Genomic DNA, 20,757 nt, shown 5'->3' on the forward strand with positions numbered 1-20,757 from the left:
GGAAACCAAACCAAACCATGATTCTTAGCCAAATGTGGAGGTGCACACCTAGAATCACAGCATTCGGGGAGCTGAGGCAGGAGGACTACTATGAGCTGGAAGCCATCTTCAGCTACATAGTGAGTACCAGACTAGCTAGGGCCACAGAACAAAATCCAGCCTGAAAATAGGCCAACAAATAAACTTCAACTCCTACCTTCAAAGAACTTAGACCCAAGAATAATGGCGGAGCTGGAGTGCCGGCTTCGTGGGAAAGACCTCCATGCAACCCTCCCAATCAGAGGTCAAGCCTGGAAATCCATGTCGAGGTGGACAGAGAAAACAGTCTATAAATCAGCCCTCTGTACCTCTCGTGTGCTGGGGCACACACCATGTGCACACATACACTTAGCAATAAAGAATATTTTTTTTAAAAGATACCCTTCATTCTCTTGGGACCCTGGAGATTTCCAGGGGAACAGGGCAGATACTCAGACACAAAAAACATGATGTTTTCTTCTTTCTTCACTTTCTCTATGCCCTCTAGACCTGGGTTACTGCTGAGCATGGCACACAACAGGTGGGTGATAAATACCAACAGCCCCAACTTGATTCACTTGTCTGTGTTGTTAGCAGCTTATCACTCACTAATTGTGGGAGATGGGTAGGGCCTCTGCCTCCTTAGCACTGGTCTTCCTACACGTGTGCTATGCAAGCCATCAAAGAGCTAAGACCACAGCACAATGTAACTGAGTGTGGTGTTCTAACACGAATGGAACTCCTTGTAATCTACCTGACAACTATAAACCCATCAACCTGTTCTTTACCTGCATTCTTCATCCAAACAGCTAAAATGTCCCCACTGGCAAGCTCTGCTCCCATCTATGGCTCTTTGGCATCTATACACATCGTCAGTGTCACCCCACCGAGTGTGGGGCCTGCACAGAACTGCCACAGTCATATTAAGGGAGCATATTCATGGGCCAGGAACTCTTTGAAGCCAGTATTTTGAACAAGGGATGATTCTAGCCCTCGAGGGATAGATGGTAAGGTCTGGGGCCATTCCTAGTTGTCACAATAGAGGAGCACCAGGGTTTGGAAGGAGGTGGCATGCTGCTGAACATCACACCGTGTACAGGACCCTCAATGCTACACACACAGCAGCTCAAAACTTCCCGTAACTCTAGTTCCAGGGGATCCAATGCCCTCTTTCAACCTCTTTGGGTATCAGCAAAGAAGTCCTAGGCCACAAAGCTCAGTAATACCAAGATTGGCTGCCCCAGGTCTGTGGACCCTCAGTACATCATTACATCATCCACTTTAACCAGCACTTCACCTAGGAACTTTCTCTGATTTCTCATGCCTGCCCCACACCAAGGAGCAGCCTGTGCCTAATGGTGCTGTAATGGACCTATCGACCTTTAAGTCTCATTTTTGCTCCTACCCTAAGTGTCCGGTATTCCCTCATACAATGGGGGAAGGCTCACAGCTGCAGAGTATAGTCCATGTCTGGCCCAGAGCAGGTTTCAAAAGCAGCAGGCTGGTTAAATAAGGCTGTGAGTGAACTAACTCCAGGGTACTTTGAATCTAGTTCTAAACACATATTTTGGGCACTGGAGAGATGGCCCAGCAGTTAAGGCAGCGTGCTGACCTTGCAGGCAACCAAAACTGTGTTCCCAGCAGCCAAACAGAGCAGCTTACAGCTGCCTATTAACTCCAGAAACATGGGACCCCAGGCCCTCAGACACTGCACTAGTGCACAAACCCACACTCAGACATGTATACTCATAATTAAAAATAAAGTGAGATGGCCCAGTGGTTAAGGGTACGTACTGGCTGTTCTTCCAGAGAACCTGGGCTTGGGTCCTAGCACTCACACAGCAGCTCAAAACTTCCCGTAACTCTAGTTCCAGGGGATCCAATGCCCTCTTTCAATCTCTTTGGCTATCAGGCACTCACGTGATATGCAGACATATATGCAGGCAAAACACTCATATCCATATAGTAAATAAATATTTTATAAGAAGATAAAAGAAAAAAACTGGGCTGGGAAAATAGTTTAATCAGTATGCCTTGCAAAATGTAGAACCTGAGTTCAATCCTTAGAACACATGTTAAAAGTGTCCAGCATGGCTGGGCAGTGGTGGTGCACGCCTTTAATCCCAGCACTTGGGAAGCAGAGGTAGGCAGATTTCTGAGTTCGAGGCCAGCCTGGTCTACAAAATGAGTTCCAAGACAGCCCGGGCTACACAGAGAAACCCTGTCTCAGAAAAAAAAAAAAAAGTGTCCAGCATGGTAGCATGTGCTTTACAATCTCAGCACTCGGAAGGTAGAATTAGAAGCATTGTAGAGCATGTTAGCTAACCTGCCTGGACTACTTGGTCAGTTCTGGATCAATGAGAGGAGAGAACCTTACCACAGACACACAGACACACACACACACACACAGAGCAAGAGCGAGAGAGGTGCAGTTTTGAACACAAATGCCATCTCTCTGAGGATGAACAAACAACTTACCTTTGTCTCCTGGGTTCAATGCCTGGCTCTGACTCTGCCCAGCGTACGTCCCAGTGAATGACATAGTCACTCAGCCCTTGTACACTGGGCACAAAACTGACCTCACAAGGGAGTGGGGACTCAGTTGATGGCAGGCATTGTACACAGCAAGCCTAGCAGAGGTCAGGAAAATGATGGCATTCAGTATTGCACAAGGTCCCGAGACAGGCTCCAGAGAGGGTGAGAAACCTGGACACAGAAGCTAAGCACCCCTCATCCTGTACAAAGATGCTAAGTACCTCTCATTCTGAGCACAGAAGTTAAGCACCCCTCATCTGAGCACAGAAGCTAAGTACCCCTCATCCTGGACAAAGATGCTAAGTACCTCTCATCCTGAGCACAGAAGCTAAGTACCTCCATCCTGGACATAGATGCTAAGCACCCCTCATCCTGGGCACAGAAGCTAAGCATCCCTCATTCTGGGCACAGAAGCTAAGCACCCCTCATCCTGGACACAGATGCTAAGTACCTCTCATCCTGGGCACAAAGGCTAAGCACCCCTCATCCTGGGCCTGGTAGCTAAGTACTCCTTATTCTATACAAGCCAGGAGTCTAGAAAACCAAGGCACAGGGTCAGGAAAGGCAGAAAAGCAAGCAACTCTCCTGAACCTCCAGCTCCCACCTACGTGCCCACCCCCCACCTATGTGCCCACCCCACCTGCGTGCCCATCCCCACCTACTTGCCCACCCCCCACCTACTTGCCCACCCTCCACCTATGTGCCCACCCCCCACCTGCGTGCCCACCCCCCACCTGCGTGCCCACCCCCCACCTGCGTGCCCACCCCCCACCTNCGTGCCCACCCCCCACCTACGTGCCCACCCCCCACCTNCGTGCCCACCCTCCACCTACATGCCCATCCCCCACCTACATGCCCATCCTCCTTCTCCCCCCACCCTGCTCTCCCATCCCCAGCCACAGCACCAAATCCATCCAAGAAAAGCTGGCAGAACAAGGCTATTCGCCTGTTTCCAGTCAGAGTCCAGAAAACCCTGTTATCAGTTTGAACAAACAAACAAGATCTGGGCCAGGGAAGGGGTCTCAGGGTCAGGCCCAGCACCTCTGTGCTCCTTGACCCAGGAGGTGGTGTCTGCCTGCGGGGTGGGGGAATCTGGGAGCACAGGACTGTGTCACTTCCAGACTACTCGGGAAATCTCCCTTCAACAGACAACTCTGCACCCGGGCCCCCAAACAGCTGGGCTTCTAGGAGGCAGTGAGAGTTCGAGAAATGTCTGTGTGCTGGACCCAGACTGGCAGGTGAAGCCAAGGCCAACCCAGGCACACCGTGCCAGGCTCTGGGGCAGTCTGTTCTAGATACGTCACTTTGAGCCACTGCTTGGGTCCAGCTCCTTCCTGGTCAACAAAAGACAACCATGGACAGCCCTTGTCTTCCTAGCATGACCAGCGACCTTCCACAGCATTATTCTATCTGAGATCTACCTCAAGTAAAGATAAACGTCCCGTATGCACATGAGGAAAATGGGTGAGTGCCATTCTGAGCCTCAGCTCAGTCAGCTGAGCCCTGGATGGAGCCAGCAGTTTATCTACCCAGCACCCGAGGAAGGCACACTCAACAGGACATTCTGCTACCAGGGTGGACACATGGGGCAACAATGGCTCTTCCTGGTGGCTTGTCCCTTCTCCTCTCCTACCCCAAGGTTGGCTCTCTGTAAGGCTCCTTCAGAGTCTCTTAGTGACAAGGCTAGTTGTTAAGAGTGCCTGCCTAGCATACCTTGATACCCTGGATTCAGTCCCCAGCACGGCACCAACCAGGAGAAGTGGGGCACACTTGTAATCCCAGCACATGGGAGATAAAAGCAGGAGGGTCAGAAGTTTGAAATTATCCTCAGCTATGTACTGAGTGTGAGGCTAGCCTTGACTACATTAGACCCTGTCACAAACATAAAGCATACATACCACCCACAACAAACACCAAACACCAAAACCCACAAACCACTACTATGCACTCTCCTAAAGCCCACGCATCCTTTGGCCCCCAACAGCCCAGCTTCACCCTAGCATGGAGACGCCTTGGCCCAGCTGCCACCATAAAGTTCCAAGCACTTGCAATAGCATAATTTAGAGCAAATCCCTTCAGCTCTCTGAGCCTCTGTTTCCTACTTGAGAGGGCAGAGACAGCAACCCTTGTGTTCCTCACGGAATCTTGAGAATATTTATTGGTGTTGCAAAAGGTCCCCAAAAGCTGCCTCCTTCAAAGCTCATGGGCAAGGGCATTCTGAATGCATTAGCTATCCCCATCTCTTCAGCAGTGCACTGAGGAAAAGCAATGGCGTCCACTCCACGAAGATGCACTTGTCTCCCAGCTGCGTAGTCTCCCTATGCCTCCAGCTGCAGAGAGATGTGTTGGGTTTTCAAGTCATGGCCCCACCAGGGCTCCTTCCAATTAGCTTAAGGTGGGCATGCATAGCTTTAAGATAGTTTTAGGCTAGGGATCCCCAAAGACTCCAGATTTGTACATTACCTCTTTGAGTATCCAGAACAAGTCACGAGCCCCATCCATACCCCATCCGGCTGCCTGCACGGGACCCTAACTTGTGAAAGAACTGATGCTGAAGTAGATATGGCCACCTGTCTCCCACTCCCTACCTGAATTTTCCAGCTTCTGGAATAGTAAAGTCGCCTCCCTCAGATTCATCTATAAAGTCTAGCTTAAAGGACTAGCTAAAGACACGTGTCTGTGCACAAATATCTTTGCTGGGATACATGCATCAGTTCAAGCACACACATGAAGGCTAGACATCAGTATCTTCCTCCATCACTCTCCGTCTTGATTTTGGAGACAAGTTCTCTCCTGAGCCAGAAGCCCCCTGACTCAGCTAGGTTGGCAGGTTGGCTGGGTCTAAAGCCCCAGAGATCCTCAGGTTTGTCCCTTCCCGGTGCTGGGGTGACGGATGCATGCCAACGTTCCTGACTTTTTACATGGGTAGGTGGGGATTGACCTCAGATCTTCGAGTTTGTTCAGCAAGTGTTTTACTGATGGAGCAACTTCTGCTCCTGGATTTTAAACTCCACAGAGGATCGGCTTTGGGCATTTTTACAAGGTCCTCTGGGGCCCCCAAACGTTCCACCCCTCCTCTACTGCCCAAGCTAGACCCTCCCTCGGCTCCAGCAAACACTGGCTGGGCAGCCTGAGGGCCTGGCTGTCCTCTGGACATCTTCCAGACTTTAAGGAGGACCGTGGCCTTACAGGACCCCTTTCTTCACCAGAAACGTGGGCATCCAAACAGCTGCTTCTCAGAATGGGATCACAGTGGACAAGTGTGAGGGGGGAAAAAAACAACAACAAAAACAAAATCAAGAACCTAGCAGAACATTCAGGAACGCCCTCAAAGCCTTTTGCCCTCTAACAGTCCTCAGAGACCCCCCAGGCCCACAAAGCTACAAGCACACCATGTCCCTGCACACAGTGGGTAGACTCCTTCTGCATGAAGCTATTCACTCACGTCTGCAGGACAGGACTCCTGGCATGAAGCCGCCTCATCTGGGCTGTTCAACGTCCCTTTCAGGTCTACTTAGAAAGGACTTTAAAATTCAAACTGCTTACAAAAGTGAAAGAGGACACAAGACCCAGCCATTCTCCCCTAGGGCCTAACAGATCTGGGCATAGAACCTGGCCACTTTCTGTTAAGTGACAAGTAGTTCTACAAACTTACGACCAAAGATATGTATCCACGTCATAAGAATCTCAACAAAGAGCCTCTCTTGGAACCTGGGAGCAGGGTAGGATCCTGTCACCCTCGCCAACTCTGTGGAGCTTCCAGTGTGAAGAGGTTTGCTGGTCACTACCTAAGGGAGGGGTGCACAGACACTGCTGGGGTTCCCGTCTCTTTTACCTCAGAGGATTTGGGAGCCAAAGACAGGCTAAGACCACCACCCTTAGACCCTTCTGGAATTATAGATCCCTATAATCTAGTGATGACCCTTGGAGATCCTCAAGGCACACGGGGGTGGGAGGGTAACTCGGGGCCCACTTGCTCGCTGCTAAGGGACCATCACGGTCTGCTGATGCCACTCCTCCATGGACATCAAGGGGCTTCGAGGAGGAGAACAAAGCCACCCACAGGCTAGGCATCCCAAAGGTGGGCACAGCCGGAGGGTCCTGCCAGGGAACTGAGTCCCAGAGCCCGGGCCCTTCCCTCCTCTGCCCAGTACAGCTGGCCTTTCCCATGGACCCCTCCCCCCTGGCAGGGAGCAGCCTGCACGTGGCCAGCCCAGCTGCACACACATGGCCCTCATATGGGACAGCAAGGAGGGCTCGGGTGCATCTGGGCTGGTGGCAAGTGCTGTGGTCTGACCATCTGCCCTGCACCCCCCCCATCCCCAGACGTGAGGGACTCTGTCCCACCTGCACCTCTGCCAGCAGGCACACAGCTCCCTCCCAGCTCTTCCTAGTTGAGAGGAGAGGAGATTGCAATGACTGGCAGGGGCCTAACTGTCCTCCTGATGCTGCGGTACATAAGCCAGGAAGCAAAGCCGTTAAACACTGGCCAGTGGGAAGACTCACTAACCCTGATTCAATCCAGGTTTTGTGGTGGCCACACAGCTCTGTAACTGCACAACGCCATGAACGCATTGCCAAGACCCGAGAGTGCCGACACATGGGTACAGCACAGCACAAAGCCACCGGGAGCACCACAAGACCTCAGCTAGTTCACGTAAGTTTCCTGAGACCCCAAAACCACCTTGTAAGAACTGGGACACGGGGGAGTGATGACAGCACCTATTTCACAAAGCCAACTAGAACATGGGAGGTTCTAAGCACGGAGCCTGGTGCGTTTCTGTGGTTATCATCAGAACAATGAAATGGCTGGCTGGCTCAGTGGTTGCCTGCTGCCAAGCCCAATGGCCAGAGTTTGATCCCCAAGGACCACATGGTAGAAGGAGAGAACCAATTTCTCAAGCTGTCCTCTGACCTCTACTCACACACTGTGACACACCTATATACACACACACAATATAGTTTTTAAAATCCCAAAAGAGCTGGGTGTGGTGGTATGTGCCTTTAATCTCAGCACTCAGGAGGCAGATACAAAAGCAAGGAGATTTCTATAAGTTCCAGGTTAGCCTAGTCTATATAACAAGTTTAGCTGCAGGCCAACACAGAGTACATAGAGAGACCCTGTCAAAAAAAAGGAGGAGAGGGGTATAATAAAGCATCCATACTGCTTTGTCCTGTAGAGCCCTGCCCTGCTCAGTGCCCAGGCCCCTGAAGACACACATTTGAGACTTCTTCTTCTTCCTTATGGCCCTTGTCTGCTCTTGGTGCAGAAGAGCTCAATGTAAGGTAGAGGATAACGTCATGATGCAACCTGAGCAGCCAAGGCCCACAGAGGACTGTCCACAGCCACACAGAAAGTCCAAGAGGCTGAGCTCCAGGACAGGGAGACACTCACTCCTTCCCTGGGAGTGCCTGGTGGTGGGGACAGTCTCAGCCCTTCTCTAGATCTCTGTCCTTCTCAGCCAACAAGATGTCCAATGGGACCCAGCAACCCTTTTAGGGAAAGGACAGAATGGTTAGGGCTAGGAAAAAGAAACAAGAGATGTGTGTGTGTGTGTGTGTGTGTGTGTGTGTGTGTGTGTTTGCGTGTGCATGTGTGTGTGTGTGCACACATGCGAGCGTCCTTTGGGTAGATGTATTGAACACATGTACATACATTTAACTACATCTGTGTGCACACTAAGTCTCTTTAAAAATACTTAGGCTAACCTTCATCAGGACACGTGAATTTGATGCTTATGAGCAGAACTTCCCCTACAGACAGCAGAACGAAAGGCGACCAATAGCCAACAACCTCATCTCTGAAAGTCGACAAGGGCACCACCCAGTGGGAAGACTGTAGCCACATAAACTTTCCATGAACTGTTCACTACAAGATGATCTTGGGTGAGTCTCGTACCTTCCCTGGCCTCAGTATTGCTTACGATGAAATGGGTCTATCCAATCCAGATGTTAAGATTACATAAAATAGGAGTCCTTGTAGACAGTCAGAAAAGGCACAGGACACGAGAGACACAGGCAAGCACACAGGCATGAATGCTCTCCCTAGGTAAAGTTGAAGGCAGAGGCTGGAGGCAGAGAAAAGGAGCTGAGGGAGAGGTTTGGGGCACACAACCCCCCCCCAGTTCAGGAGGGGTTCACCTCGCCACAAGCAAAACAGATATACAGGCAACTCCCTGCCCTCTGTCATCCTGTCCTGAGACAGGATCTGCAAGATACCCCACAGGCTGTCACTGCGGAGGCATGCAGGCACACGGCAGCTGGCCCAGGGTGACATGGATGGCTCCACAGCCCAGGGAACAGCTGGTGTATCTGCAGGCAGTGACAGCCACCAAACACTTCTCCCAAACTCAGGTTCAAAAGCCACTAGGGTCACTTTCTCCTAGGTGTCCCATGTCCAACTCATGGATGGACTAAGTCTCCAATGCCTGACTGTCTGAGCGAGAGAGAGAGAGAGAGAGAGAGAGAGAGAGAGAGAGAGAGAGAGAGAGAAAGTTTTCCGAAATGGTTTGTTACTGGCTAAAGCCCAGAGAGGTTGAGTAACTTTCCAGGAGACAAACAGCTAATCAGTGGCAGAACAAACAAACAAAAGTTCCATCCATTAAAGAAGTAACATCCACCCCTCACTCCAACCTCTTATGTGACCTGAATGAGAGGGCCCATCCCACACCCTTTGCAGATCTTACTCCTCTCTAAGAAAGTGAGAAACCAGAGAGTTCTGGGGAAGAACCAAGCTTATCTTAAGTGGAACTGTCAGCTGCCCCCTCTGCCATGGTAATTCTCCAGTCAAATGTTCCTTAGTTTTCCCAATAGATGCTGTCAGGTGAGGGCAGTCTGCCCCCAGTAACTAAAGAGGAGCCCCCTGGCTTATCCAGAGCTCGGCTCTATTGGCTCCACCCCGACCCCGGAGAGAATCCCCAGCAGACTCCTGGGCCCCCAGGAGGTGACTGGTGTGAAGAGGAAGGGCAGTGGTGGGCAAGATCTCCCGGGAAAGTTCCTGAAGCTGTTCTTGAAAGAACCACAGCCTTGTAGCCCGAGTCATAACGGACTCCGGGAACTAGGTAAAGCGTGCAGAGATCCTAGAAGCAAGCTGAAGTGACCATGGAAACAGGACAAGCCCCACCCCCTACCCCTACCCCCCACCCCCCACCCCGCCTCCTCGCCCTTTACATTCCAGGGCCCCCAGGAGCGCACCTCTGTGGTGCTGTGTGCTTCGGTGACACCAACAGGGGGCCGAGACCCCAAGCATGCCAAGTGCACAGAGCGGAAAGGTCATGCTCTGTTCCCTTCCCCTGCCAGGGGAAGATTCCCACATCTCCCCCCCCCCCACCCCCGTATTCCCCACCAAGCCCAAGGGACCAGAAGACAAATACTCGCTGCCATACAAGTCAACTACAAGACCTGAGGTCAGACGCGGTTGCTCCTGGGGAACAGGGGCGTGTCTAGGCCAGAGATCCTTAGCTTTCGCCCACTTTACAAACTAAAAAGTTGCAACAATGATAACTCCAATCTGCCTGCCTTGTGGGATTCCTTTTTATCCTAACTCCGACCCTGGGGCCACCCACCTACCCACTCCTGCCACTCTAACCCCGCGGCGGTTAGTGAGTACCTGCTTCCTCAGCGCCTCGAAGGCTGCGCTGATGGTGTGCACCCGCGTCCGCTCCCTGGCGTTGGCCAGAAGCCTCCGGGTCTGCTGCAGGGCTTTGATCTCCGTGGAGGCGGCGGTCGCTTCGCCTGGCCGTTTCCTAGGCGACGCGGAAGAATCCGGGTGGTTATTGTAAATTACGTGTGAAATTGACGAGTAGGAACTTTCCCCCGGGCGCGTGGGGGGCGCAGGGCGCACAGGGGACTCTTGTGGCCCCGCTGGGGGTGCGAGAGGCGCGGATTGTGTGGGACGCGCGGGAGGGGCGCACAGCAAGATGCGGGGACGCAGAGCCTGCTCGCGGAAGGGGTGCGCCTCGGGATCCCCTGGTGCCAAGCTCTGAGATGCGGGAGGCGGCGTTGGCGTGGGTAGTCCCGGTCCCACTGTGCCCAGAGCAAAACCGCGTTTGCGCGCGTCAGAGACCTCAGGCGCTCTGATGCCCCGGAATTCCCTGGCTGTGTCTGTGCCTCCACCTGGAGGAACCGCCGGCGCCACTGAGGCTGGTACTGGGGTCGCGATCGGGAACGGTTGTGTCCTGTCCCGAAACCCGTTGGTGGCGGCCGTGGTGCTGGCTGTGGCGCCGAGCTCGGGAGCTTCCAAGTCCAATCGGAAAGTTTTATAGCCATTCGCGCGCCGCACCGGCTCCTTGCCTTTCCGCTTGAGCTTCTTGAGGCCGTTCAGTTCTTTCACGCACACAGTCTTCCACGGCCCGTCCTCGAGGACCGGGATGTGCTTCATGGCGAGGACGGCGTGAGGCCGGGGCGTGGGACTGCCTGGGACGCGCGCCCGCAGCGATCACCCTGCACGCCGCGCGCCTGGCTGTGCCGGGTGGCCGCCGCGCTGAGCGCCGCCTTGTCGCCGCGCTCTCTCCTCCTACCCTCCCTCCCCGGGTCCCTCCCTCGCACCCCCACTCCCGGGGCAGCTGCGCCTCCGGCTCCGTGAAGCCTTGGAGGCTGCCCGTTCCCCGGGAGAGCTCAGAGTGTCATCTGAAGTCGCTGCCGCCCTGCCAGCATTTCTGCAGAACGCCCGCTGCGCTCCATCTGTGTTTGTTTAGCCTCAGTTTACACAGAAGCCCAGTTCGCAAGATCACTCAGCGCCGCCCGCCCGGAGAGGAGGCAGCTCCCGCCGCCGCCGCTGCCGCCTCCCGAGCCCAGGCCGCCCGAGCCGCGAGCGCCTTTAAAGAAACAGGAAGCATTTTTCAAAACAGCTGGGCTGAGGGCCGCCTCCTTTGTCCGCGTGCTCTCGGCCTCCCCCCACCCCTCATGCCTTCTTGTGCCGGAACCTGCCTCCTCCTGCTCGCCCTCTCTGCCCCCTACCCAAGTTGGGGGCGCGCCTTCTCTCTCCAAAGACAGTCCGCACTGTCCACTACAGTCCCGAGCACGTGGCTGCTAACCGCTGTGGCCCTTCATTGCCCAGTCTTGTTGGCCTGGGGTGGGGGTGGGGGGTGACGCAGCGCCGACCTTTCCCATCCAGAACCTTCCCTTCTACCTCCCACCCGAACTGTCCAACAGAGGGAGAAATCCCAGAGCTTCTGGGAGGGAAAGATAAGTGGGAGAGAAGAACCCCAGAGTGGCTGGTCATTGTCATCCAACTGCAACAAGGCCTTCTCCCTTCTTGCCTCTATTTGCTGGGGCAGAGGCCTTAGGAACAGAACACCAGACATTGGGAAACTGAGAGATGCAAATGTCTGGTTTAGCAGATGTAACGTCGGTGAAGATCTTAAGTCATCTCACCCGAGGCGCCCTGCTAAACCCAGATTTACTCATCTATGAAATGAGGAATCTGGAGAACACCCATGCTTGTCACAGCCTGGCTGTGAAAGCCGCCGCACAGGAGGTGCCAGGTCATCAGTAGCTGCGCTAATGTTATCAGCCAGGGCAGGACAGCTCCTCAAGCAGACAGAATTCTTAGGTCTCGGAGCTCAAGGTTACCATTTACTGAGCGACCTTGGCCTTCGTCATGCCGCCCCTCAGCACCTCTGGCTCCTTATGCCCAGGATAGGGGTCATAGCCACACCTTCCTCCTGGGAATGATAACGATTGATTGAGCACAGAGCCTGATGCCAATGGTAAGGAGGTAGAGTCCACTCTCCAGACCCCCAGGCCTCCATTCCACTGGAGATCCTACTAGAAAGAAGAGGCTGACGGGGAGACCCTCTTGGGACCCTCTGCACACACCTTCCCCTGTGCTGTCACATAGGGTTGCTCACTTCACCGAGCCTTCCTCCAATGGTCTCCTTTGAGGCAAGTGTCATTAAAAGGATGAAAGGAGATCGCATATGGCATTTGATTGGTGACCCTTGACACACTTGTGTAGTGAAACTATAGCTCAGGGCTTAGCTAGAGTTGGGCAGAGTCACAGGCTGGGTTGCCCATGGCAGTTAGTGTGTTAGAAGCCTCCACGTGAGTGGATGCCATTCCTAACAACGGGCTCCATGAAAGCTGAACCCCAGCCCTTTTCTAATGTCTTCCAAAAGAAGGGAAAGACCACTGTAATTCGTCGGAATGGAAGGAAAGAGAGCAGTGATAGGGATGACATCTGTGTTGGGTAGACACACCCGCCACCCCCACTTCTCCCTTTGGGCAACTTGAGGATCTGAACTTGGCAGTCACAGGATGGAAGGGTGTTCTGAGGAACAGAAGAGAAATGTAAGTAGCCTAATTGATGGGAAGAATGCCTGTGACTGCCATTCTCAGCTTACCAGGCCACAGATTTCAGGCCGAGGCCAGCTGAATGCAAACCAGGTCTCTCCCGGTACTCCGATTCCCCTTAGCTTCCTTGAGAAGCTGGACAGAAACCAGCTGGGCAGCGCCCCCTGGTGGTATAAAACTTAGGAGACTCAACCCCCACTGACTTCTCTCAAGGAACTGAGCTGGTTTGGGGATGCATGAGTGGCCCTATAAAGACAGCATTAAGAATTTCACAAAGCCATGGAGGTGCTGGGATAAAAAGGCTCTCAGTTCTCATAGCAGCTCCATCTTTGCTTTGTATGAAATGGCACAGATACACTCCAAGAAAATCCACTCCTTTAGTAAAACCTCCCCAACTGAGACAACTTTTTGAGGTTACGCTGGATGAACATAGCAGTGCCTCTGGAAGGTTCCATACCCTCTGAATGGCTGTACCATGGCTCAGGAGTGAAGCTGGGAAAGGAAGGGAAGGCCAATGCTTAGAACTTAGTCTACAGTAAAGACATGCTGGGCAGCCAGGGGCGGAGAATTACCACTACATAGGGAGTGACCACATACATTTTTTATCTTTCATCTTTATGACAATTCAGGGAGGCAAATCCACTCTGCCCACAAGAGAACCGAAACTTCTGGTGGGAGAAAGTAGCCAGCAGAAGGGAGTGAGAGAAAAGCTGTTTGAATCCATACCAACTGAGTCTGAAGCCTGAGTCTGAACTATCCTGCTCCCTCTAACTCTTGAGAGCCCGGCAGCTCGTTAGCACACGAAGATGAGGGACTGGACCGTCAGTGGGACTGGGTTGGTTCATTGGTTTGTCTGTTTGTTTTGACTGCTGGCTGTCTCTGCTCTTCTAACCTGAGAAGCTAAAGCCACAGGTCTCCCTCAGCCCAGCCTGGTGTCTGCCAGGTTCCTTCCAGATCAGAATCAAATGACAGGACTCCTTGGGCAGCCAGGAGTCTCAGGCCGAAAGGGCCCGAATCATGGTGGCTGTGAACTACTGTTTTCTCTCTGCTGCAGAGCAGAGCCTGCCCCATGGGTCCTGGGTATGCAAGCACAACCTGTGAGGACTGGTCAGGACTAGGTCAGCTCTTCAGGATGGAGCTGTGAGTTCTGTCTTCTTGGCCAGATGAGGAGGAGCCTTATATACTTACTGCATGAAGTTCTACATTCTGAAACATGGAGTCTATTTCTGGCCGTTCAGATTGTCCCAAAGTGCCTGTGCCCCATTAGAGAAACTGGGGAAGAGTAAGAATTAGGCAGGTGCAAACAGAATTCAGTGAGAGCATCACCCTTTTCCATTGTGCTCACAGCAGCCCTGCATAGGGCCAGCTGGGTGGGAAAGAGAGAGCAGGAAACCTAGTCCCATGAGAGCCCCTCTCTGCCGGCTAGCCAGGGATGAGGGACTGGCGCTATAGCCCCCAGGACACTGGATCTAGGGATGAGATGTCTTTCTTCCTTCCTGCACCCTGGTGGCTAACCCAGTTATGGAAAACTGAGAGTCTTGGGGATAGGACGGAGTGAATAGGGCTCAGCAGAAAGGGAAGCCTCTCTGAGATCCTGTGGTTTATCTTTGCTCTGAGTGTGTTCTGCCCGTAGTGGAACAGTGTCCTAGATACAGAAAAGGGCTATGTCGGTCTGTGGGATGGGGTGAGGTGGAGTGGGGTGGGGTGGAGTGGGGTGGAGGGTTTACTCCTGACTCTGAAGTTCAGATAACAAACAGAAGGAGTATGCGCAGTTCTGTAGTTCTGTAGTAGAGTGCCTGTTTACCAGGCACAAGGCTCTGGGTAGGATACTTTGTGTCCTCTCGGCTTCGCAAACCTTTCCAGTAACTTCACTTAGCTCCCATGTGTTACAGGCTTCCGTAGAGTCCTTCTCTCTGTGTATTCCTAGAGAGACGAAACAGCAAGTCTGAGCTGCCCTGTGATTCTTTTGGCTAATGGAGCCTTGGAAATGGAGGCGTGCTCTACAGGGGCTGGCTGCATCAGCTTCCTGCCAGTTGGAACCCTTCGTCGCCAAGGTAGAGAGGCCCCTGTGATTCTGCTGGGGGAGACAGAGGAGCACCACACTCACTGCCTCTAAGATCTTCCCTGGTAAGAGAAACTGAGCAGGAGACAATGGTTCAGATCAGTAGCCATTCATACCTCGGAAGGTCCGGACAGGTGCCTTGGTGGCACTGGGTAAATTTGATGAGGTTCTTGCTGTTGGGAGCCCACATTGGATGGTAGCTCTCATCCATTCCCCTAAGCATCTGTAGTGCTGGGAGGTTGCTCTCAAGGCTGGGGATGCATCACTGAATAGAGAAAAAAACAAAAAAACAAAACAAAACAAAAAAAAATCCTGACCTTAATAACCTACCATTCAGCCGGGCATGGTGGCGCACGCCTTTAATCCCAGCACTCGGGAGGCAGAGGCAGGCGGATTTCTGAGTTCGAGGCCAGCCTGGTCTACAAAGTGAGCTCCAGGACAGCCAGAGCTATAAAGAGAAACCGTGTCTCAAAAAACAAAACAAAACAAAAAACAAAAAACAACAACAACAAAAACAAACAAACAAACAACAACAACAAAAAACCAACCTACCATTCTAGTACAGAGAGAGTGTCCGGGAGGAAGGCTGGGTCTAACCCTGTGCAAAATGACAGGTGCTTCGGGCAGAGTTGAGGAAGTAGAATGGGATGGGATAGATCTGGGGTGCTTCTTAGAAGAAGGGATGTTTAAACCAGGAAGGAGGTAAGGTTTGCCTAGAGGACCCACCCTCTGGCTTGCTCCCTCTCTTCCTTCATGCCTGTTCTGTTCTGTCCCGTGATCACAGAGGTATCATCTCTCCATTCATTTGCAACTGGAGTCCTTTTTAGTGTCACCTCCTCCAGTGTGCGCTTTTCTTGTACAACAAATTTCATGGGCTTTTCTCCCGGTTCACCAGTAGGAAGAAGCAGATAGGAGCGCTGTCTGAGGTAAACAAAGTCCCACAAAGCAGGGTGCAGCTCCAACAATTGAGAAAGGATGGGATGGCTTTAGCCATCTCTGCCCAGAGCCGGCCCATTGTCAGCCAAGAAGCCTTTTGGCAGATGAAGAGAGAGCAGCCAAGTCTCCAGGCACCTAGTTTCCCTTGGCATGCCTTGCCCTCATCCTGCCCTGACCTCATTGTTAAAGTGTGGGGCTCACTCTGCATTCCTCTTTCTAGGGGTCAACAAGGGGGAGGCCCAGCAGGGTGCAGGCAGAAAGGCTATCTGCTCTTGCCATCTGTTTACCTAGGGGGCTCTGTTTCAACCAGGTGATAGAATCTATCTCAGTCACTTAATGTGGCCAGTAGGAATATTGGACATCTATGTTTGTGTTGGGGGAGGCGGGGGCAGGCAGAGAGGTGATGACTCAGTAGTTAAGAGCACTTCAGAGGACTCAGATTCCGTTATGCCTGCTGTTCAGCACCTCCTATAATTCCAGTTACTGGGGATCCAAGGCCCGCTTTCTGCTCTCCTCCGGGACCTGTGCACACATAGTGCATACACACCCACAGGTATACACACGTGCAGGCAAAATAGTAAACATTTTAAAAGAAAGAAAGAAAAGACATAGAGGATGATAATTCAGGGCTGGGGTTGGCTGGCTCAGTTGATAGAGCGCTTGCTTAGCACACCTGAAGGCCCAAGTTCCATCCCAGTACTGCATAAGCTAGGCACGAGGGTGCACACCTGTCAGCCCAGCCCTCGGGGTGTAGGAAGGAGGATGGAAACCACGGAGCCATTCTCAGCTACCCAGGAATACATGAGACCCTGTCTCAAAAATGGGGGGAAAAAGAGCTGGAGAGATGGCTCAGCCGTGAAGCGCATACGGATCATCCAGAAGACCAGGGTTTGAGTCTCAGCACCGCCAGTGTCACTGAAAGTTTAGGGAATCTGACATCCTCTTCTGGCCTCTGAGAACACTACATAACTGTACTCCCACACACATGGAAACATAGTTTAAAATCTTTAAAATGGGGACTAGAGAGATGGCTCAGAGGTTAGGAGCACTTGCTGTTCTTGAAGAGTCCTGGAGTCCCAGGTGACCCAGATCATCAGTAGCTCCAGCTCCAAAAGACCCCAGACCCTCTCCTGACATCCTGGGCATACACCAGGCACACACACACATATGCCATATACAAACACTTGGGAAAAAACACTCATACAGATCAAATAAATCTAAAACATAATTTTTTAAATAAAACCTTTTATTTTTTAAGAAAAAAAAAAAGTCTAATTCAGATCCAGGAGTTTGGGACACTGTTTGCCCCAGCTTCATGCAAGCTAAGGGACTCTGAGAGGCATCCTCTTCCCAAGACTGGTTTGCACCCAGTACTGGCCCCCTGCAAGGCTCTGCTCTTCTTCTGCAAATGGAGAAGCAGCAGGAGGATATGGAACCACAGACCTCAAACTCCCAGAGCTCTAGCAAATGAGGATTTGTGCTAAACCTCCTCCCACCACAGAGCGAGGCACTGGCACCGTGGAGAAGAACTGAGTCTCCGCTCTGAGACAGAAGCCCCAGCAGCCTCCTCCATAGGCAGTGAAGGCTCAGGGCCCTGGGAAATAAGGAGAATCAGCCAGGGAGGCAGACAGGGAGCCAGCAAGTGGCTCTCCAAGGCTGTGAGCATCAGGACCTAGTTGTCAACAGCCTGACAAGGCTGGGCTTCAGCCACCATCCTCCTGGGACTGTTACCAGTCCCCACAGCCATGCTCAAGGACTGTGTGGGAAACCAGTGTGATAGCCGCTTCTTTTTCATCTTCTTGCTTAAGGAAAACAACTTTCAGTTCCCCGTGGAGTGCATTCCTTCATTGTGAAGTCTTTCTTCCCTAACCCATCTCCCCCAGTCCCTCAGAAAGAAGGGGGAGGGTGCCTGGCTGCTTCTTCAGTGAGACTTCTAAAAAAGTCTCTGCTGATGGCGGCAGTCGGAGAACATGAGGGGGCAGAAGAGAGCTGACGTAATCTACATTTATTAGCGGTGAGGAAAATTAATAAGGCGTACCAGAGCAAGGCCCTCTCGGTAGACCTGGGAAACCCCAGCGACAGCTGGAGATCTGGTAGTCTCCACCCCAGCTGAGTCTTCAAAATACCTAATCAGTTGTGATCCTAGATCACCACAGCTGGAGAGAGGCTCCACCTTGACCACCATCTACTGTCCCAAGGACAAATGTTTTTTATCACGCATGCCAGATCTAATTGATTGGTAGGGGTGGCCTGAAGTTCGGTGTTGAAAGGGATTCTGAGGTTTCTGGGTCCCTTGGGGGAGAGCAGCTGAAATTGATTAGCAAATGTCTGCCATGGGTAAAAGAGCTGGGGAACGTCAGGGTGCCATGTGCTGGCCTTGCCTTACTGTAGTCTGACCCTCCCACTTTATTGATGGGGAGACTGAGTCCCAAAGCTCGTCGACAGGATTCCTGCCCCCATCCCCCAGTCTTTTCAGGAAGCTAGCTGCTTTGTATAAGTCACCCTGTCCTGATCTCAGTATCAGAGATGTCAGATCCAAGGACTGTCTCCAAGAAGCAAAAGCAGCCACTGGCTTGGGTTAGCTAGGATAGTTGCCTGTTTCCTGAAAATAATTGGTTGATCCAGTTATCTCGCTGAACTGAGCAGCTGGCTCAACGAATACAGGTGATGCGGCAGGCCTTCACAGTCGACCTAAGACTAGGGGTCACTTTGGTCAGAACAGGATCTGTGGGTGAGATCAACGAAATGTTCAGCCCAGCAAATAAAATCCCCAAGTAGTCAATGGAGTTGTCCAATGGGATGAATCACTGTCCAGCGTATTAGGTTGAGCAGGCCTAGCTGCTCTACGCATGACCCCACCTCTCTTGTGCCATCTCCTCACGCCCTGCCAGGCCAGCTCACTCCCTTCCCTCTTCAGCCTTGCTTCTCTTGGCTGAGAGGCCTTCTGTGGTGTGCTGGGTACTTCAGACAAGCCTTCCTGGCCCCACCACACCTGCTGATCAGTTCCACTATCCAAAGTCTGCCACAGTAAAAACACCAGCCTGGCCACTTCTCATAAAACTGGGGACCCTGGGGCTGGAGAGGAGAAAGAGCTCACCTGGTATCACATGGGGGTGACAGATCCTGGGCCCTGATCCTGACTCCAGGTAAGTATCTCCTACAGAGTATGAACCCCACTTTCATCCCAGGGAAGGTGGACCTGAGCAAAGGTCTGGGTGGCCAAGAACTTGGCACATGAAGGGAGTCTGCCGAGAGTGTGAGGTGGGGTACTGGACGGTAGCCAGGCGATAGGAAAGAACCCCTGTAACAGAAAATGCAGGAGGAGTGGCCAGAGGTCCAGTCACCACCTCCTAGGCCCATCTCTCATCTCCAGACAACTCGTTCCAAGACCCTAGGAAGTGCAACCACCTCCCTAGGAAGCGCAGCCACCTCCCTACGTCCTTATCATCTCTCATTTTGAGCTAAGGTGCTAGAGGAGAAAGTAGCTCCTACCTAGGAAATGTGTGGGTGTACAAAAGGATGCTCATGTACAAAAAAGGATGGTCAGTGCTGCGAGGAGAGTCACCACTTACAACCTAGCCAATAGGCCACGTTTCCAGACTTCTCTGGGCCTCTGTTTTCTCACCTGCCAAGTCAGGACTGAAAGATGACTGACATCACAAGGTTGTGGTGAGAATTAGGTCAGGGCTAGGGGTGTGGTAGCTAGCATACACAAAGCCTTGGGTTCAGTCAGAGCACCATACACACCGGGTATGGTGATGCATTGCTGCAATCCTGGCACTGAGGAGGTGGAGGCAGGAGGATTAGAAGTTTAAAGCCATCCTCAGCTACATAAGGAGTTTGAGGCTAGCGTAAGTATGGGATACCCAGTATCAAAAAAGGAGAAAAATAGCCAGGCAGTGGTGATGCACGCCTTTAATCCCAGCACTTGGGAGGCAGAAGCAGGCGGATTTCTGAGTTGGAGGCCAGCCTGGTCCAGGACAGCCAGGGCTACATAGAGAAACCCTGTCTCGAAAAACAAACAAACAAACAAAAAAAAGGAAGGGAGGAAGGAGAGAAAGAAAGAGAAAGGAGAAAAAAGGGATTAAGATTATTTATGAAAGAGGCTTGGCAAATAGTCACCACTAGCAGGCGATCAAAAGAATCTTTCCTTATAGTGCAATGTATCTTCCACGCCTCCTCCAGGAAGCCCCCCTGAACACCTGAGTCCATTCACACACCCTGCTCTGGGGGAGGGGGCCTTCCAAGAAAAGTTGCCTGTGCCTGTACTGGGAGGCTTCTTTCTCAGTCACAGGGTCCCCCACTCTCTCCCACCAGTGTGCCCCTCCACCTTTGAGCCAAGGACTCAATGGGTACAGAACAACGTGGCTAAGAGGATCTTGCCCCTTAACCAGCTCCACCCATTTTACCCACCCCCTTCTTTCCAGCCCCTTGTCTACTTGTTCCTAGTGCTTCTGTCTCCACATCTCTGGGGCTCTGTTTGCATGAAGGGGAAAAATAGTCTTCATGCACACACAGAGCCCAGAAAGCATCCAGTTGCTCCCGGGCCGCCTGCCAGCAATTGAGTGACCTGCAGCTTCCTCCCCAAATCACATTCCACTGGCACGGATCTTGCCCCGCCTGACGCCAGCCTCCGAACTCGCCCCCAGAGCAAACATTTCCAGTTGGCAGCCTGGCCTTGTTTTTCTGAGGCCCTAATTCAGTCTCCCTTGTAGAAAACAGAAAACAAAACTCCGTGGGACCAAAAACTGCAACAAAATAAACTTTTAGAGTTAGGGGGCTGGAGGGCGAGAGCTGTGCTCCAAGGCATACAGAAAAATATAAGCTTCAGGGGGTGCAAAGAGTTTTAAGAAGCAAACCCACATGCTGCCCAGCACCCCGCCTCTCCTGCTGGCTTGGAGGCTGAGACCAAT

General features: G+C 52.3%; 1 protein-coding gene across 1 annotated transcript in view; it reads right to left on the bottom strand.

Moving 5' to 3' along the window:
* The window catches only part of Atoh8 (atonal bHLH transcription factor 8), a 30,317-nt gene extending 18,971 nt beyond the window's left edge, over nt 1–11,346 (bottom strand). The window contains exon 1 of the mRNA XM_021164863.1: nt 10,163–11,346. Coding sequence (XP_021020522.1) covers nt 10,163–10,933 — 771 coding nt within the window. The 5' untranslated portion in view covers nt 10,934–11,346. The remainder of the gene's footprint in view (nt 1–10,162) is intronic.
* Between the last annotated feature and the right edge of the window lie 9,411 nt (nt 11,347–20,757).

Source organism: Mus caroli, chromosome 6 (genome assembly GCF_900094665.2).
Source record: "Mus caroli chromosome 6, CAROLI_EIJ_v1.1, whole genome shotgun sequence".
NCBI lineage: Eukaryota > Metazoa > Chordata > Mammalia > Rodentia > Muridae > Mus > Mus caroli.